The 18709-nt window shown below is 45.7% G+C and overlaps 1 protein-coding gene across 1 annotated transcript in view; it reads left to right on the top strand.

Moving 5' to 3' along the window:
- The first annotated feature begins 7394 nt into the window (after positions 1 to 7394).
- The window catches only part of NIPAL2 (NIPA like domain containing 2), a 73652-nt gene continuing 62337 nt past the window's right edge, over positions 7395 to 18709 (top strand). Inside the window, exon 1 of the mRNA XM_024105284.3 lies at positions 7395 to 7906. Coding sequence (XP_023961052.2) covers positions 7790 to 7906 — 117 coding nt within the window. The 5' untranslated portion in view covers positions 7395 to 7789. The remainder of the gene's footprint in view (positions 7907 to 18709) is intronic.

Below are 18709 nucleotides of genomic sequence, written 5' to 3'. Positions count from 1 at the left end.
TCAAGTCCTCAAGATGTAAAGCAGGTCTGTTAAGCCTATATGACCAGGACTCACAGTGAGAGAGGCAACAAATAAGAATCAAGGAGGTTGACTGGTATGATTTGGGTGATATTATTTAACGCTTCTAAAGATTTCAATAACTTCAGTCTTGGTCCCTATTTTTCTCCAGTTGAAGCCAATGGCAAAACTCCTTCTGGTAAGGGTCCCCAAGCAATTGCCCTGCTTGCTAGCCCCTAATGCCGGCCCGGGCTTTTATATGCAGAAAACCAGTGACTGTGGCACAGGTGGGCCGTGGAGTTTTTATAGCATGTTGGGGGTGGCCTCAGAAAGAAAAAGGTTGAGAACCCCCACTGTGGAGGATGCAACTCAGATCCTGGGATGTCCAAGTGGGGAGGTGCTAGGAAGGGAGCAAGGCACCAGTAGGCCAGAGGTGCAATGAGTGGGTGGGGGGAGGGTATGCAGCGGCTGACTCACCACTAGGATGCCCCCTTGTGGCCATGCATGGTATAGCAGCTCTCTCCTTGTCTGGTACCACCTGCTGAAGGGCACTCCAGTGGTCTGCCTCTTCTTGTGACTTGGCCCTCCGGCTGGCTCACTTTAAAGTCTCTTTCCTTCCAGGACAGTCAACAAACAGAAACAAGGAGAATTAACCCAAAGGAATCATCCCAAAGCTGGGTTGAGGCTCTCTTCCTTCAGAGAGCGCTCATCAGGCTGTGGCTCTAAACTGAGTGCACAAGTAAACAGAGAAGAAAAGTTTTTCTCAAAGTGAATCAGCATCTGATTCTCCCTGCCCTCAGGGAGGGGCCATCGGGCAGCAGTCATATGAGGAGCTCCTGCCTTTAGTTGGCCCTCTTTCGAGGAAGTGAGGACTGAAGGTCTGGTGTCCGCCCTGCTCTGCCAGCCGCTAAGCTGGGTTTCTCCCTCTGAAGAATCTCCCTTCAATCCTATCATCTCTCACAGGTGTGACAGGGTGGAGACACCCGAGCCCACCTTAACCCTATGTTGCCCATTGTAGGGGTTGTATTCCCCATCACAGTGGGGTATGCGGAAGATGTGTAATCATCTTTTCAATAGCCCTGGAGAGAGTCCTTAGCCCCAGGCACTATTAACTTTCCAAGTTTACCCTCTCCCCAGTGCTGGGGGGTCCCCCTTTAAGAAGGTCTCTGGGGCAGCTGCTCGCTGTAGGAGTCCTAGGAGAACAAGATGTGCGGAAGGAGCCATTGGGCATAAATGGGACTTCCCAGACCTCTTACTATTTCCTGGTTCTGCTGGGTTCCATGTGGATTCTGGAAGATTTGTGGGACTTTGGGGAGAGCAGGACATATGGCCTGTATTGTGGGAATTAGAGGGCAATCTAATGGAGCAATTGAGGAGAAGTCTCCTTGAGGAAATCCTCACAGAGAATTCCTTCTCATTGCTACAGACTTTCCCACAAGAGGCTCTGATTGGGTCCTCAGTTATTTAGCCACTGCATAATTTTCATTAGCAAGAAGTTAGTTTTATTCCAATCCAGTTCTGAAAGGTCTTAAGTACTTGCTCTCAATCATATAGTGTATGCTGACATCTGGTGGCATTGAGTAACCAAATCTTCATTAACAACTCTTATTTTCCACCTTGGTTTTAGAATTGTTTTGTTTTCCTTTTGTATTTTATGAATGTTTCAGTTTAAGCACTCAGTAGAATGCACACACAGTGTAGCTAGACATTGCCAGTAGTGTGTTATGGAATGATTGCCTGGAAAGTTATTTTCAAGCTAACAGAGTATTGTAATTTCAGGAGCAATTATTCCATTATAAAATGGAGTGAATATGTCCCATTAGTTTCCATCATCAATACATAGCACAGGAAAACAGTAAATAGAATTTTGGGCCCAGTCTTACTCCCACTGAGCCAGTGGCAAAACTATTCTTGAGTTCAGTGAGAGCAGGAGCAGTGCTATGCGACCTATTCAGTGACTGGTTTTTACGATTACATTTGCAGTACCATCACATTGCGCTATCTATATTTTAAAAACGCATTTGTATGAGTAGACAGTTATTCATGGTAACAAATGAAAGTTTGTTTCATTTAAAGATAAAATAAGTAGTATTTAGTCAAAAGAACAGGAGTACTTGTAGCACCTTAGAGACTAACAAATTTATTTCAGCATAAGCTTTCGTGGGCTACAGCCCACTTCTTCAGATGCTTAGAGTGAAACACACAAACAGAAGATATTTATACATACAGAAAACATGACAAGGTGGAAGTACGCATACCAATTGTAAGAGGCCAATCAATTGATCATCTCAATTATCTCGATTATCACTTCAAAGTTTTTTCTTCTGCTGCTACTGAGAGCTCATCTCAATTGATTGGCCTCTTACAATTGGTATGCGTACTTCCTCCTTTTCATGTTCTCTGTATGTATAAATATCTTCTGTCTGTGTGTTCCACTCTATGCATCTGAAGAAGTGAGCTGTAGCCCACGAAAGCTTATGCTGAAATAAATCTGTTAGTCTCTAAGGTGCCACAAGTACTCCTGTTCTTTTTGCGGATACAGACTAACACGGCTGCTACTTTGAAACCTAGTATTTAGTCAGTTGTCATGCTTTAAAAGAGATCCATTATATGACTTTTACATTAAAATTTGGATTAAAATCATGTTTCCTCTAATCTTATCCTGCTTGCTTTTGATTAGTTTTAAGAGCAGTTGATGGTCCTGTGCCTTGCAGTTTTTGCATTTTATATTTTGTGTACATGGTCCGGAATTTTATGTGAAATTGTAGGTTTGATCTTTGACCTCTGTTTACTATAATACTGATTTACCACTAATTTGATAGCAAGCCATAGGGGTCTAGTGTAAACAAGCTGCTCACTTTACATAGCCATGTTTGACTCGTAAGTGGAGAAGTATGTATGGAGTATGTGCAGGATACTGTAGTCTACTACAGAAATAATAAAAAACACATCACTGTTCAACTCCCAGGTAACATTTACATTTAGAGAAAATATGTTGCATGCCTATTAGGGAGAGAAAATGTATTTCTTATTCAACAAACAAATCTACAATGTTTTAGATTATTATTTAGAGTGTTGGAGAGCTCAATCCTGCTCCATTGAAATGAATGGGAGCTTTGCCATTGACTTTAAGCGGATCAGGATTAAGTCTAAATTGAGAGAGTAGAGAAGATAAAAACAAAAATGCAAAGGACCAAAATCTCTTTCACTCACAGTCCAGAGAGTAAAGGGCAAAAGCCTTCTCTGGGGTCTGTAAAACGTATCTCTGCTCCAATGCTCTTTTTTCCTTACATTGATGGACATCCCAAAGGGAAGCAGCTCGCAATCAATACTGTAGTTGAAATCAAACCAAAATGGCAGAGTTACCAAATGTAAGCCAGGCAAAAGTACAGCACTGATGACCTACACTACAGATTTCAAAGAGCATTATTCTTGGAAACGTTCTGCAGTACACTTGTGTTCTGTGCAGGATGTTTCCTCAGAACATTTAACTCTAAGTGGAATGACGTTTTACAAATTATTAAAAATAAAGTGATATTCGACTAATTGCAGCTGCTGGAAGGAGAGACTTTCTGCTATTGGCAGGTGGCAATTGAACTGAAATAGTTGAATATTACTCAAGTGAATTTGACCCTTCCTCAGACTGTAAGCTGGTATAATATAAAAAGAAGTTTGAGACCTATTACATATCCAATAACATCTTCAATTCTAAAAATCAGTGTAGTGTTAGAGCATAGACAAGAGGGGGTGAAATGGCTGGACCCTAGAATAATGCTTCCATCACTACTAGCATTGCACTGTACCAACAGCAGGAGAAACTCAGAATATGCTCAGCTACAGAGAGCCTGTCACCACCATAACAATAACAAGGAGTCTGGTGGCACCTTAAAGACTAACAGATTTATTTGGGCAAAAGCTTTCATGGGTAAAAAAACCACTTCTTCAGATGCATGGAGTGAAAATTACAGAAGCCGGCATTATATACTGACACATGAAGAGAAGAGGAAGATCACAGTCACATTTTTATTTCAAGTGATAAGCTGATGAGAAATGAGTGATCTATGACAATGGTCCTGTGCCTTGCAGGTTTATTTTGAGGGTCAATTCAATGTATTTTATGCCACCTCCAAATTTTCGTTATGCTGCCAATTCGTGCATTTTTGAAAATGGGGAACTGCATTGCAGAAATTATTGGCAGCTGAGATGGGGACCAATGTGGCTTTTGGCACCCAGGAAGGGGTTGGAGGTGGTTTTGGTTATCCAAGCAGATGAGGTTTTTGGCACTAAGCATGGGAAGCATCAACTCCTTCCCTCCCAACTTGAGGCAGAGACAGAGATAACTTTAAATATGGGAATAGGAGCTGGATTTGGATTTGTGTTCTCACCCCAGCAGCTGCTCCAACTGCTCTCTGGACCTGTATCTGCCATTACATCCAACAATTACAAACTGAAAATGACAAATAAGAACATTAGCTGGATGTTTCTGCTAAAATGATCTGTCTTGAAGTAGCTAATGTTGACATTTAAATTGTCCCTAGCCTTTTAGGTTAACAGAAGAATGGAGGCCATTCACAATTCTCCCACAGCTATTATTTCAACTCTTTCTAAACGCAGGCAAACATCAGTTGCATCCGTTTACATTCCATACCCATTTTGAAGGCTACTTTGCAACCATAAACCAAACTGCCTACAGACAATTTTTTTAAAATGCAAGCTTAGATTCCAGAGCACAATTATGCAACATTTTTAAATAATCTGCAATTATGCAGCCATTCACATAGCCATGTAATAGAGAAAAGAAGCTCCAGTAGAATGTACTTATTTATTCATATCTATAAGCATCCCGGAATTTACAAAGTACTCACGGGAATTGTTATCACAGGAACTGGTATTTCAAGTTAGACTGTACACATTGAATCACTGAAACAAGATGTTTCTTAGTATTGAATTATTTAACTGAATAAGTGGCTTTTAGAAATAGGGTCAATGAAGAATCAGTTTTAGGCTTGCACAATAGAAAACTAGTTTGTCTAGAATACTAGTATTGACTATGTTTGTTCTTACTGGCTGCTTGGAATAGTCTTCCTGTCATAGACCACCAAACTTCCTTTCTTTTCTTTTTTTTTCAAATGCTCCTTCAAGCCCCCCTCTCTGTTCAGGATTTTGTAGCCCAACCCACTCAACCCTTGTAATATTGAATAATTTAACCTATGGAACAGGGCATCTCCTACATTTTCCATTATTGTCACGGCAAATCCCAAAGGAAAGTGACCTCCTTACAAATTGAACACCACCTGGACTGAACTCTGGCAAGATGCTTAAGGTAGCGTGGCCTGGTTGAGTATTTACTTCCCGTCCATTTGGCAATCTAGTCCTGCCACTGAAGCTTCTTGATGCCCACTGAGCACCAGCCATGAAGAGGCAATCATTGTTACACATGCTTGGAATTCATCCATTTTCCATCCTAATAATACCTCCATACCAAGAAAGCTACCAAAACTGAACCAGGGATGATGGAAGTAGTTGCTAGGTTCACCTTCAAATATCCTCATTTCTGACCACGTCCTGTCACTTGATTTGGGGCAGCTAATGAAGACAATATGAATCAGAAATATCAGTCTGGTGTTCTCCAGTCTGTCTTAGCACCCATAGTTCACCGCTATACAACAGAGTTAGTAAAACTATGGTTCTATAGCATGACATCCCCCCCAGAGGCTGCTGGCAGCAATTGCTTACATAGAAAAGTAGCAACAGGACAATCTGTATTTTATCTTTAGCTTAATGTATTCATGTGTTCTGTCCTTGCTGAAAGCAGCTAATCACACCTCTCTCTCCCCCTGCATCTGTCACCTGGGCTCTGCCCCTCCTTCTCTGCTGCTCAGTTCCCTTATACACGATGCTCAGTCACCTGCTGAAAGTTCATTTCCGCACCTGCTCCCCGGGACATATTGCCCAGCTGCCTAGTTCTCTTCACCCCTGCGTCTCTGGACCCTCCCTGCTGGTAGGTGGGAGCTCCAGTCTCACTGGGTGCTCTGGAACTAAACAATGAATCCTATTTCCTCTCCTCCAGCTCTGCAGATTGTGTTGTTGTATCCACCTGTTGGCTCTCATCTGAGATTTAGATTATATGCTCTTCAGAGCAGGGACTGTATTTTCATTATGTATTTGTACAGTGTCCAGCACAATGGGGCCCTGGTTGGGGGGCCAGAGGTGCTCTGCAATACAAATAATAAGTGCAGCCTGAATGGCCACCAGTGCCCACGTGTGTCCTACAAAAGATGTTTCAGAGGTGCACACTGCTAATAATGCTGCTGTCACTTGTATCTCTGGGAGCACTGCTCAGCAAAACAACAGTACCTGAGAAACAACATGGAATGAGGAAGGGATGCCAACCTCATTATTCCAAGAGTTTTCTCACAGTATACCTTCCTGGGCCATTTCACATAAATGAGGCCAACAAGCAAGATTTCTAGCCACAGCAGACTGTCAGATGGACAGTGTAAACAATAATTGCCCAAGGGTATCCAAGATTCTCTAGTTCTCCGATATTCATGTGTCTACAGAACTGTTCAGATTATGCTCAGTTACATTCTCTACAAATCCTAGGATGCAACAGCTCTGCCTTTGGTTCTCAGTATAGAGCCCTCTCTGCTACTCTGTGAGACCATGTCTATCCTCCTGTGATTGTCAGCCCCCCCCCAACCCTTCTTTCTTCATGATCCCCCAAATGTCTTGACCTCCTTTAAAGCCCTCTCAATCCTTTAACTTCACTTCTATTCCCTTTTCCCACTACAGTGATCAAAATTTGTCCAGAGGAATTTCAGACTTCATCTTTAAAACCCAATGGACTAGTTTCCCCTTACAAAACCAGAGTTATTTACATTTTGTGCACACTTCATACACACACTCCAATTTAATCTCATTCATTCATGTACAAAACCATCCTACTGAAACTGAGTAGCCCTTTAAGAGGAAAAAAGTTGGGTGAACATATGAACAAGGGTTTACATGCACCATCAAGTGTATTTGCTCTTGATTATTACTTACTATCCCATTGAAAAAGTTTCACTTGTCTAGTCACTGAGCAGAAATAATACCATGCTGTACAGGTGACTAATCAGACATTGCAAATAGGTGAAGTGACATCTTGAAAACAGACCCATCAGCTGAAATCTGTTCACATAAATTATTTGGAAAATACTTACAAATAATGAATAAGATCACAGAAATAACAGTCTGTGCAAATGACTCAGTACTAAAAAAGAGCTAAATTAATTGGATAGTTTATTTGCTATGAATAATCTGACCAGCCTAAATTATTAGAGTTAGTCAATGCTCAGTGGGTTGTGAAAGAGTTAAGCTAGCAGGCAGCTGATACAGAACAGGGGTAGGGCACTGGGACGTCAGAGGGGGAGAAATGGTCGGAGTGCTGTGCTAGGAGCAGTAAAGCTAGCTGAAAAATTCCTGCATTTGGCTTTGTTGTTATGCTACCCCCTACAAATTTGTATAGGCAACAAAACAAGTCATAGCCCCCCCCCCACCCCCATACACCTCCAAGTTCCCCAGTGTCCCAGCAGTAGCTCTCCTCCCTCCCCCGACTCTACATACACCTGTGCAATGTCCGGGCAGCAGTAGGTGCAGAGGAGTGTGTCATACAAGCAGAATTTCCTACTCCCAAACCGTCCCGAACCAGGAAGTGACTGTAAAGTCTTCACGCTCCTCTCCTGACAGCAACACGTCCCCGCCTGCTCATGGCACTGCCTGCAGCGGAGTCCCCCTGGGGGCACAACTGATGGCTGGAGAAATGCACATCCTGACCATATTAGACCATCTGACCTGGAACTCCACCTCTGCGGAGCAAGGGGCCAGAAATGGGTCCCAATCCAACATTTGGTACAATACAAACAAGGTAAGCCAGGGAGTGTTTGACCCAGAGGGTTTAGGAGTGGGAGTGCCAGACAGAACCAAGGAGAGGGGGAAGGAGAGCCCAGTGGAGTTTATTACAGGAGTTACTACAGTTTCACAGGAAGTTTATTTTTGTTACCTCATGTTACTTGCTTTAAAGAGCTACTCTTAAGCAATTTACACCTGCTTTTCATTAGTTAATTAATCAGCATTCAGCCTCCGCTCCCTTAGCTCTGGACACCCCTCTATCCCCAAAGCATAGGACACTGAAAGATGCAAGAAATAGGCACTTACCAACCTTCACAAGGATAGACAAATGTTCTCCTATGATAGTTTAGGGTGTAGCTATTTTTTTAAGTGCCAACACTATGCTTGGTGCTGTATAGGTCACAAAATGGAGACCGGCCCTGCATTGTAGAGCTGACAACTTGTTAGTACATCTGCTAATAATAAAAAAGCTTTCAAGGCTGATTACATACCTTGGCCTCCTCCCTTTTTATGGATTCACAAACTGTGAAGTAATGGAGGTTAATAAACACGCTATTCTGTTTGGATGAGAATTGAGCTCCCTTTTTGTAATGCAAAGTTCTTAATCATTACTGGAGACAGTCTTTTTTACATTTGACTTGTAAAGAGCTACTACCCCTCCCCACAAAATGTTCCAACAATAGATCATACTCCCCTTGAGGGTCCCAGTAACTCCCTCCCCTCCCCTCCCCTCCCCTCCCCTGATTCTGCATTCACCTGTTGGGCAGGTATCCTGGCAGCAGTTAAGATAGAGGCATGTGTCAGACAGACAGTCTCCTACTCCCAAACCAGTGAGTGACTGTGAAGTCTACACAATTCTCTCCTTTGAGTAACTAGTCCTCTCCAGCGCTGGTTGTGTCTGGTATTGCTTGTGGCAAGACTGCAGCGCTTACCCAGGAACTGGGCAAGTGAGAGCCAGAACTTAAGTGATGCCTGATGATGGCAAAGAGATAGCTGGTCTATGGCATTCAGGATGTCTATCAGGGAACTACACCTTCAGGGAACAGGGGGCTGGCAATGGATCGTTGTCTGACTTCTGGTCCAACACAGGCAAGGTAAACAAAATGACTTGCAAGGTAGGAGGGAGTTCAAGTGAGTTTATTTAGAAGCTAGAACCCAGGAGCCCAACTGAACTTGCTGAGCTACGCAGGGAAGGTAGTGCAGAGGAACTGCTGCTGTGACACAAGGAGTCACCAAGGGCTTATAATAGGAGGCTACTCTGTTTTACTCTCTCTAATGCCCAGCCCTGCTTTTGTTTTTTTAGGGGATGGTTATTTAAGTATAACTGTTGTTGTTATTGGTTAGATAAAAGATGTCAGTACTCTTGGAGTTTTGAACTGTTTTGTGGAACATTCTATCACTTTAATTTGAACACCAGAACATGCTCTTTGGGAAAATACTTATTCTTTCTGTAGTCCCAGTTTTACAAGTAAACTGAGGAACAAAGGAAATAACAGTAGCTAGATCTAGGGTTGTGGGGACAGTGTGTGTGTGTGATATATATAATATTAAAAAAATAAGACTAACATGATGTATGCCCATCATTGGCCTGATCCCTCTGCTTGTGTATCTTAGCCCTTTCCCACACCTTTCACCTGTCTATTTAGGCCACAGTTGTACAATGAGAAGTATGGACGTGCATCCCTGTGCACATGGAGCCCACTGAAGTCTATGGAGCTTGGTGTGCAACTCCTTGTGCAGGCCTTGGATTGTATTCTTTTTGCTGCAGGGACTGGATCTTCCTGTGTGTTTGTACTGCACCTAGCACAATGGGGCCCTGATCCTGATGGGGGCTTCTGGGCAGGAGCACAGTTAATAAGAAATAATGCTTATCAAGATATGGGTATTGTGAGGCCTAAACCATGGTATGTAAAGCATTTTGAGGTCTTCTGATTATATCTCCCAGACTTCAGTTCCCAAACTGTTGACCTTTTTCCCTTTTCAGTTTGCCTCTTTGGAAGTATTGAAACTATTTCCTGTTTCCTTTTTTGGAAAATGGATAGTCCCAATTTTGTTTGTGGACTGATGTCCTTTTTCAGAACCTCATGGGGCGGGCCCTGAAGGCAGGTGATCTTTGACCATGTATAACAAAAGTATAGGAACCTTTTGTTTTATAGAGAAGTGAATGATAATGGCTGAGGCAGTTTATTGTTAGTTTAGAAAAGTCCATCGAGGCAGAATCATATATTCTCACATTTTCCCTGTGTCTGCCCTGTACTACACATTGTTACATACTGACATGTTTAATAATGGATTCAAAATGGATTAAATATGCATTTAGTTACCTGTAACATTGCTTGACAAACTATTGTCACCTTTTGGGAACTTGTGACTTATTGCAGTCATTCCCAAACTTTTTAGTAGGGCAACCCACCCACTGCATTTGTCTCTTTTTTTGTGTGTGACCCACCCAGGGTCCACATTCATGGGGGTGGAGGCAAAATCATAGGCCAACATCTTCATCTTCTGTTGCCACTTCCTTCTCGCTTCACCACGGGGCATTGACCGCCCTCAGTATCACCTTCCACCCTGGGGGAGGGAAGCCGCGATCGGCAGCACTTCGGCGGCAGCTCCACTGCACCACTTTCTTCTTTGGCAGCAGGTCCTTCCCTCTGAGAGGGACCGAGGGACCCGCCGCCGAAGAGCTGGACGTGCCGCCCCTTCCCCTTGGCCACCCCAAGCACCTGCTTGCTGTGCTGGTGCCTGGAGCCGGCCCTGATTGCAACCCTAATCCCTACCTAGTATATGTGTGTGTGTCTGTGGCCGGGGGAGGCTGGAGAGCGAGCACACCCCATGTTCACCCTTACTCCTGTCCCACACCACTGGGCCTGGCTTCCCACTCTGGGCATTGCAGCCTGGGCACCCCCAGAAATTTTTCACGTGGTACACACAATTGAACCATTCTCATTTTCACTTGGCATAGCGTCTACACACACTCTTTTATCTTACATTGGGCACAATGCAGCTATGCCAAACTCCCTTCTGTCCACCTCCCACGCTCTCCATTGCCCCTCTGCCAGTCGGCTCCCTTCTGTGGGCACTCACCATAGTTCCCCATACTTGTAGCATGTCTTCAGGCTGTCACTGAACAAGTCCTGCAAGCAGAGCAAAGGGGACATGGGGTGCTGGAATTGGGGTGAGGCCAGATAGGGCCCCAGGAGGGAGCCTTGGTGCAGGAGCTGGCCCAACGACAGCAGCAAGGAGGAACAGCGCTGCCTGCTCAGGTTTGGCCTTATGGCCCTGCATCATGACGGGGGGCACCAGGGCTAAAACTGAGTGAGTGGCATTGCAACCTGGTGCACGAGGGTCACAACACTGCTCAGATTTGGTCTCGTGGACTCTCCATCATGGGAGCCAATATTCTTGCCGGCAAGTTGAAGAAGTATGGGCTGGATGAATGGACTATAAGGTGGATAGAAAGCTGGCTAGATCGTCGGGCTCAACGGGTAGTGATCAATGGCTCCATGTCTAGCTGGCAGCCGGTATCAAGCGAAGTGTCCCAAGGGTTGGTCCTGGGGCCGCTTTTGTTCAATATGTTCATTAATGATCTGGAGGATGGCGTGGACTGCACCCTCAGCAAGTTTGCAGATGACACTAAACTGGGAGGAGTGGTAGATATGCTGGAGGGTAGAGATAGGATACAGAGGGACCTAGAAAAATTAAAGGATTGGGCCAAAAGAAATCTGAGGTTCAACAAGGACAAGTGAAGAGTCCTGCACTTAGGACGGAAGAATCCCATTCACTGTTACAGACTAGGGACCGAATGGCTAGGCAGCAGTTCTGCAGAAAAGGACCTAGGGGTCACAGTGGACGAGAAGCTGGATATGAGTCGACAGTGTGCCCTTGTTGCCAAGAAGGCTAATGGGATTTTGGGCTGTATAAGGAGGGGCATTGCCAGCAGATCGAGGGACGTGATCATTCCCCTGTATTTGGCATTGGTGAGGCCTCATCTGGAGTACTGTGTCTAGTTTTGGGCCCCACACTACAAGAAGGATGTGGAAAAATTGGAAAGAGTCCAGCGGAGGGCAACAAAAATGATTAGGGGGCTGGAGCACATGACTTATGAGGAGAGGCTGAGGGAACTGGGCTTATTTAGTCTGCAGAAGAGAAGAATGAGATGGGATTTGATAGCTGCTTTCAACTACCTGAAAGGGGGTTCCAAAGAGGATGGATCTAGACTGTTCTCAGTGGTACCAGATGACAGAACAAGGAGTAATGGTCTCAAGTTGCAGTGTGGGAGGTTTAGGTTGGATATTAGGAAAAACTTTTTCACTAGGAGGGTGGTGAAGCACTGGAATGGGTTACCTAGGGAGGTGGTGGAATCTCCTTCCTTGGAGATTTTTAAGGTCAGGCTTGACGAAGCCCTGGCTGGGATGATTTGGTTGGGGATTGGTCCTGCTTTGAGCAGGGGGTTGGACTAGATGACCTCCTGAGGTCCCTTCCAACCCTGATATTCTATGAAATGTGAGTGGACAGTGGGGCACACAGGGCTGCTCCTCTTTACTGCTGCTGTTGAGCCGGCTCCTGCACCAGTACCTGAACCAGACCAGTTGGAGCTCAGGTTGGGCCCCCCAATGAATTTGGCCCTAGGCATGTGCCTAGGGCCTTGGCTACACTTGGCAATTCACAGCGCTGCCGCGGCAGCGCTATGAAGCGCAAGTGTCACGCCGCCAGCGCTGCGAGAGCTGTCTCGCAGCGCTGCAAGTACTCCACCTCTCAGAGGGGAATAGCTTGCAGCGCTGTGAGTGAGCGTGCAGCGCTGCAGGTGCTGATTACACTGGCACTTTACAGTTCTGCACTCGCGGGGGGGGGGGGGGGCGTTTTCACACCCTTGAGCGCAGCAAGTTGCAGCACTGTACAGCGCCAGTGTAGCCAAGGCCTAGGTTTCCTATGCCTTAATCTGGTCCTGCAAATGGTACGCACCCTGCATAATGTGCATACATTTGGGGGTACCAGTGCACAGCACCAGTCAGGTTTGGCCCAGTCATCTTTCTGTCTGTCATGATGGAGGGGCAGCCTGTCCAAACCTGAAGGGAGCTGCAATTCTGTGCACCAGGTTGCAATGCTTGGAGTGGGGAGCTGGGCCCAGCCCCCCAAGACAGGAGCCGTGAGTGCAGGTCAGGTTTGCTCTCCGACCTTCCCACCGGGACATGCATTTTCCCTGGGACTGCTACCCATCTAGAACCTTCCAGAGACACTATTTGGGAAACACTGTCCCAGGGTATGTCTTCATTAGCAACGTTAAAGCGCTGCCACGTAAGCACTTTAACGTGGATGTGTAGTCGCAGCACCAGTGCTGGGAAAGAGCTCACCTCCAGGAGGAGAGGGGAGCAGCTACCAGCACTGGGAGCATGGCTCCCAGCACTGTAGCACTGTCTACACTTCCACATTACAGCACTGAAACTTGCAGTGCTCAGGGGTGTGTTTTTTCACACCCCTGAGCAAGAAAGTTGCGGCGTTGTAAAGTGGCAGTGTAGACAAGGCCCCAGTCTTTCTAGGCTTGTCTACACTGAGTTAATTGATCACCAGTTAACTTGAGGTAGTTAACGTTTGTAAAGGCTCTACTGGATACTCCCCAGATGTTTATTCCAGCGTGCAATGTCTGTGGTTTATTCCGTGGAATGCAGGGAATATTCTCACTGTCCTGATTGCAGAATTGGGACTGCTGTGCTCCATGAGATACACTTGTGCACCTGCATACAGCATCACTGAAGTCCAAGGGTTTTCCCCCAGGAAATGTGGCAGGATTGAGGCTCATGTGAGTTATCAGGAAAATGGGAATGCTCTCCTTTCTCCCCCAGATAAAATGTCTACTAAAAATGAATAAATGTCTCAAACCATGCTTTGCAAAGTACGCCCTCCTCATTCACAGTTCCTTACGTGTCTGGACTATGAAACTTTATACTTGACATTTTTAGTTCTCTGCTTCAGGGGAGTGGACAGAATTTCCTTAAGTACCATATTTCCCAGTACTCCTAATGCAAAAATATGCTCAGACTTTAAAAAAGCAAAACAAATTCCCCTTTTGGGATCATTCCTGGGGAATTTGAATGCAAAAGATTACTGTTAAAATTAGGAATGTAAAACCTGGTTTATAATGAAACAGTTTTGCAACCTTCACTAGCGCAGTTTCTACCAGTGCTGATGTATATCACTCATTTCTTTTCTTGTATTGTGACCACCATTCTGAATGAAAGGGGACTGTGCTGTTTATCTGCCGTGCCATATAATTAAAATCGCCTAGTGAGGAAGTGTGGCCTGCTGTTTATAAATGCACGGCTGGGAGCCAGACAGGCTTCTAGATGAGCTTTCAGGCTCTGCCAAAGACTTGGACCTTGCATACCCAGGCAGAGCCTCACTAAAATCACCTGGGGTCCAGACGAAGAGGTGGTGCTGTTTTCATGAGCAATATCCTCTGTGGGGTTATCATTGGTACTTGATATGGTAGGGATTGGCAACATCTGGCATGCGGGGCCAGGTCAATTTGTTTACCTGCCGCGTCCACAGGTTCGGGCGATCGCGGCTCTCACTGGCCGCCGTTCGCTGCTCCAGGCCAATGGGGGCGGCGGGAAGCGGTGGCCAGCACATCCCTCGGCCCGCACTGCTTCCTGCCACCCCCATTGGCCTGGAGCAGTGAACAGCGGCCAGTGGGAGCTGCGATCGGCCGAACCTGTGGACGCGGTAGGTAAACAAACTGGCCCGGCCCGCCAGGGTGCTTACCCTGGCAGGTCGCGTGCCAAAGGTTGCCAATCCTTGTGATATGGAATTGCTGGATTAAACATTTAAGAGAGTTGTATAAGTATTATGGGTGAGATTCTGTATGAGCACAGAACTCACAGCCCTGAGGAATGGGGGGCTAACGTGGCTATAAGCCACCTTGGTGCCCTCCTTCCTAGGCTGCTCTGGGGACTGCAGAGACCACCAGCATAATTTAGACAATTCCATGGGCTCGCTGCCTAGGCCACAACCGCACCCAAAATATCTGCAGCACTGCATGCTGCTTTCCTGCCCAGGACATCGCATTCCCAGCCACGCTGCCAGTGCACCCTCTATGCCAGAGGTTACCAGGGGTCCATATTGCCTGCACCAGGGGAATCCTCCACAACTGAATATGGGGCTTTTTAGGATCCTTTTATGCTGCCTCAGCCATTTCCTACAGCATAAAGGGGCAGGAGCTGGGCTGAAGATCTTGCCCTCTTGCCTTATTTCCTTTTATGCATATCCTAACAATATTTTTCTAAAATGTATATAGCCTATATTGCAGCAGTCAATCTTTCTTTCTGAATTTGGATACTGTGGTGTATGTGATATGATTGTTTTCTCTGTATTGAACTTGTAAAATTTCTTAGAGCAGTTGTCTTCAGGGACAGCTGGCATTTTGTGAGACAGAAATGATGCAGCATGTTACAGAGAAGGCATATATTGTGCTCTCTCTTGGAGATTTTATTTTTGTTCGTTCTTGCTTTTCCCTTGCTCTAAAACAAACCATTGGGATTGGAAGCATGTGACTGCTCCTTGTATATCGGGGGGAAAAAAACACATAATGAGGCTATCATGGAGTTGGTTGAAAAATGGTAGTTTTGTGACCATTTATAAAACAATATTAGCACCACAGGTTTAAAAAGGAACAATTCTGCATTTATAGGAAATTTTTCACAGCCGTGTACATTTTTATTTATTGTTTGTTTGTTTTCATTCCCTTCCACTTTCACTTTTCCTTTTCTCCCCCTTTTTCCAAAGGTGGACAAAAAGGAGGGAGGAGAGAAATTGGAAAACCAGAAACTTTATTTTTTTTGTGTGGGGAGGGGGGTTTGGAACAAAAACTTTTTGAAGAAAATTAAAATTCCCCTGCCCCCCCCACCCCACCCCCGAAAAAGAAAAAACAACAACAAAAAACAAAAACCCTTCCCTTCCCATTTCAATAAAGGACATTTTACAGTGAAAAGGATCTGATGTTAAAAGTTCCATTCAAAAAATGTTGACCAGCACTAATTATTACTTGTATAAAATCTTTGAAGGCACTCACAGAGTTTAAGGCCAGAAGGTACTATTATGTAAGGGGACTGTTGCCCCCTTACTAACATTCAGTGGGGGTGTTTTGGTTGGCTAGCTCCCAGCACTAAAAGGGGAAGGGTCGATGGCAAATCAGGAGCCTGAGACTGACAGTCCCCAGGAACAATAAGTTCTAGTAGCACGGTCCGGGCCTGGTTGAGCACCCTACCATGGCTGGAATTGAAGAACTATGAACCTAGTTTGCTGAACTTCAGCGCAGATTATCAGACCAAGTGGAGGCATTACAACAAGCTAGAACTGAACAGAGAGAAGCCTTATCGCTGGCCAAGGCAGTAATAGACCAACAGACAGCAGAAGCTAAGAAACCCCCTACTATTTATGTCCCACGGGAGCGGAAGGTCACGGAGTTTGGAGGCTTCCCGACTAGACCAGGAGACATTACAGTAGAGGAGTGGGTCAAGTCTGTGAAGGCGGCTCTGCGTGTGCTAAGAGTATCTGAAGAAGATCATGTGGACTTCATAGAGGAGCACCTCAAGGGCCAGGCCAAGGCCACAGTAAAGTTCATGGCAGTGGCAGACAAGAAAGATGTGGAAAAGGTATTTGAACTCCACCTAGAAGTGTATGGAGACAAGGTACCTATTGGAACCCGACTAAAGGAGTTTTTTGAGAGAAAGCAGGAGCCTGGTGAAACTGTCCGGGCATACGCATATGACCTCCAGGAGAGAATGAGCAAAGTGGAGCGGCGAGACCCTCCGCAAGTTCCAGACCCAGATATGGTTCTGAAAGAGCAGTTGGTGCTGGGGCTCCGTGATGACTCCCTCCAACGTGAAATGAAAAGGAGGTTTAAAGAAGAGCCCAGTAAGAAGTTCTATGAACTCATGCAGGCTGCCATTATGTGATCAGAAGAAGAGGAAGTTCCTGTGGCAGAGACAGCCAAGACTAACCCCCGTACACGAAGTGGCGACCTTGTGAATGCAGCTGCTGGGGAAAAGGCCCTGCCCCAAACAGAGCTAACATTGGAAAGCTTAAGTGAAGCTACCCAAAAACTGGCGGTCCAACAGGGGGAGATGCTGAAAGTGATGCCCGAGTTGATGAAAAAAAAAAATTCCATTAGTATGCCAAAGTATCCAAGGGCACCGGGATCCCGAAGAGCCCCACTGAAGGACGAGCTGGGAAGATACATTTGTTACACTTGTGAAAGGCCAAGACATACTAGCCAAGAATGTCCACTGAGAAGGAGAATAGAGTCTCAGGCATTCGAAACCAATGGGGCACCAGGAGCAAGTGGTCCATGTACAGTAGAAGGCCAAGCAGTGGCAGAAGGATTCCTAGGCCTGTCCTTCGTGGAAAATCCCTCTGCATACAGTGTTGAGAGGAACATGGGCAGTGCCAGCATATCTAGCGACTTCTGTAAGCGAGCATTTGGAGACTGTCTAACTGCTGAAGTATGTATAGCAGGGGTGAAGACCAGATGTTTGTTAGATACTGGCTCAGAGGTCACCACCATTACTGAGTTGCATTTTCAAAAATATTTGAAGGACAAGGACCTGACCATGCACAGCACACGGTTTGTACGTCTAACAGCTGTTAATGGACTGGCAATCCCAGTGGTGGGGTGCCTTGAAGCAGACATAGCGTATATGGGCCAGACTCTGCCAGGAAAATGCATCTTCATCCTGAAAGACAAAGCCTCAAAAGGGAGCCATATTGGAGAAGGAGTCCCAGGGATTCTAGGAATGAACATCATTAGTGAGCTGAAGGAGCTACTCTTACCAGGAGAAGGAACCAGGAGGATGAACTGTCATGAGCACTCTATGAAGAATGCTGTGCTGAGTAGAGTAGTGGCTCGAGCAGAGAGGCAGAGTCATTCCCTGGGCCCCACACGGCATATTGGAAATGTTAAAGTGGGCAGAAAACGGAAGACTATTATTCCTCCTTGGAGAGGGAAGATCCTTGACGAACACTGCTGTTTACCAGGAAATGAGCTGCAGGTGACGAGGGAGAAGGGAGGACAAGTTACCTTTCTTCAAGAAAGATGTGATGGGAGACTGCCAGTTCCAGTTCAAGCGGCATGCCAAGGGCTGATTCCTGCACATGTGGCTAACATAAGGGCGTTGCCAGAGAAGCATCAAGAAGTCTTTTCTAAGGGTGAGGTGACCAATTATGATGACCAGGTCAAAGGTCACCATGACAGGCTGAAGTTGCTGGAAAGTTGCTCTCAGTATAACTAAAGACACAGCCCAAAGTAGGAAAAGGACTTATGATAGCAAGTCCAGTGGGGCTCTCATCAAATCTGGTGACTGTGTACCAGTTCGTAACCGTAGACGCCGGAGATGTAATAAAATACAGGACAAATGGAAGCCAAATCCCCCCCACTGTGGTCATCCAAAACAATCCCGAACTGCCAGTGTACGCTAACCAGCCAGAATGAGGAGGTCCTGAGAGAGTAGTACATAGGGACCAGTTGAAACATTGGACTAAGAGTGCAGACAGGGACCATAGGAGGTGTAGATCAGTACACCCCGAGGAGGCTGAAACCAATTGGGAAATGGTTCTAGTCCCACAAACCGAATACAGAGGGGGACAGAGTGGGGCAAACCCAAACCCTAACGAGAATGGCCAGATCCTTCAAACTGACCTAGTATAGGATAGGATAGGACCCGAGGATAGGAAAATAGAAAATATGGGTAACGAACCGCCAGTCTTAAGAAGGTCCCAGAGGGCTAGTAAGGGTGTACTTTCTGTTAGACTTAGAGATAAGTATGTT

The sequence above is a fragment of the Chrysemys picta genome, chromosome 2 (genome assembly GCF_011386835.1).
Source record: "Chrysemys picta bellii isolate R12L10 chromosome 2, ASM1138683v2, whole genome shotgun sequence".
NCBI lineage: Eukaryota > Metazoa > Chordata > Testudines > Emydidae > Chrysemys > Chrysemys picta.
The sequence above is the reverse complement of the archived record's forward strand: the minus strand, read 5'-3'. Positions and strand labels throughout refer to the sequence as shown.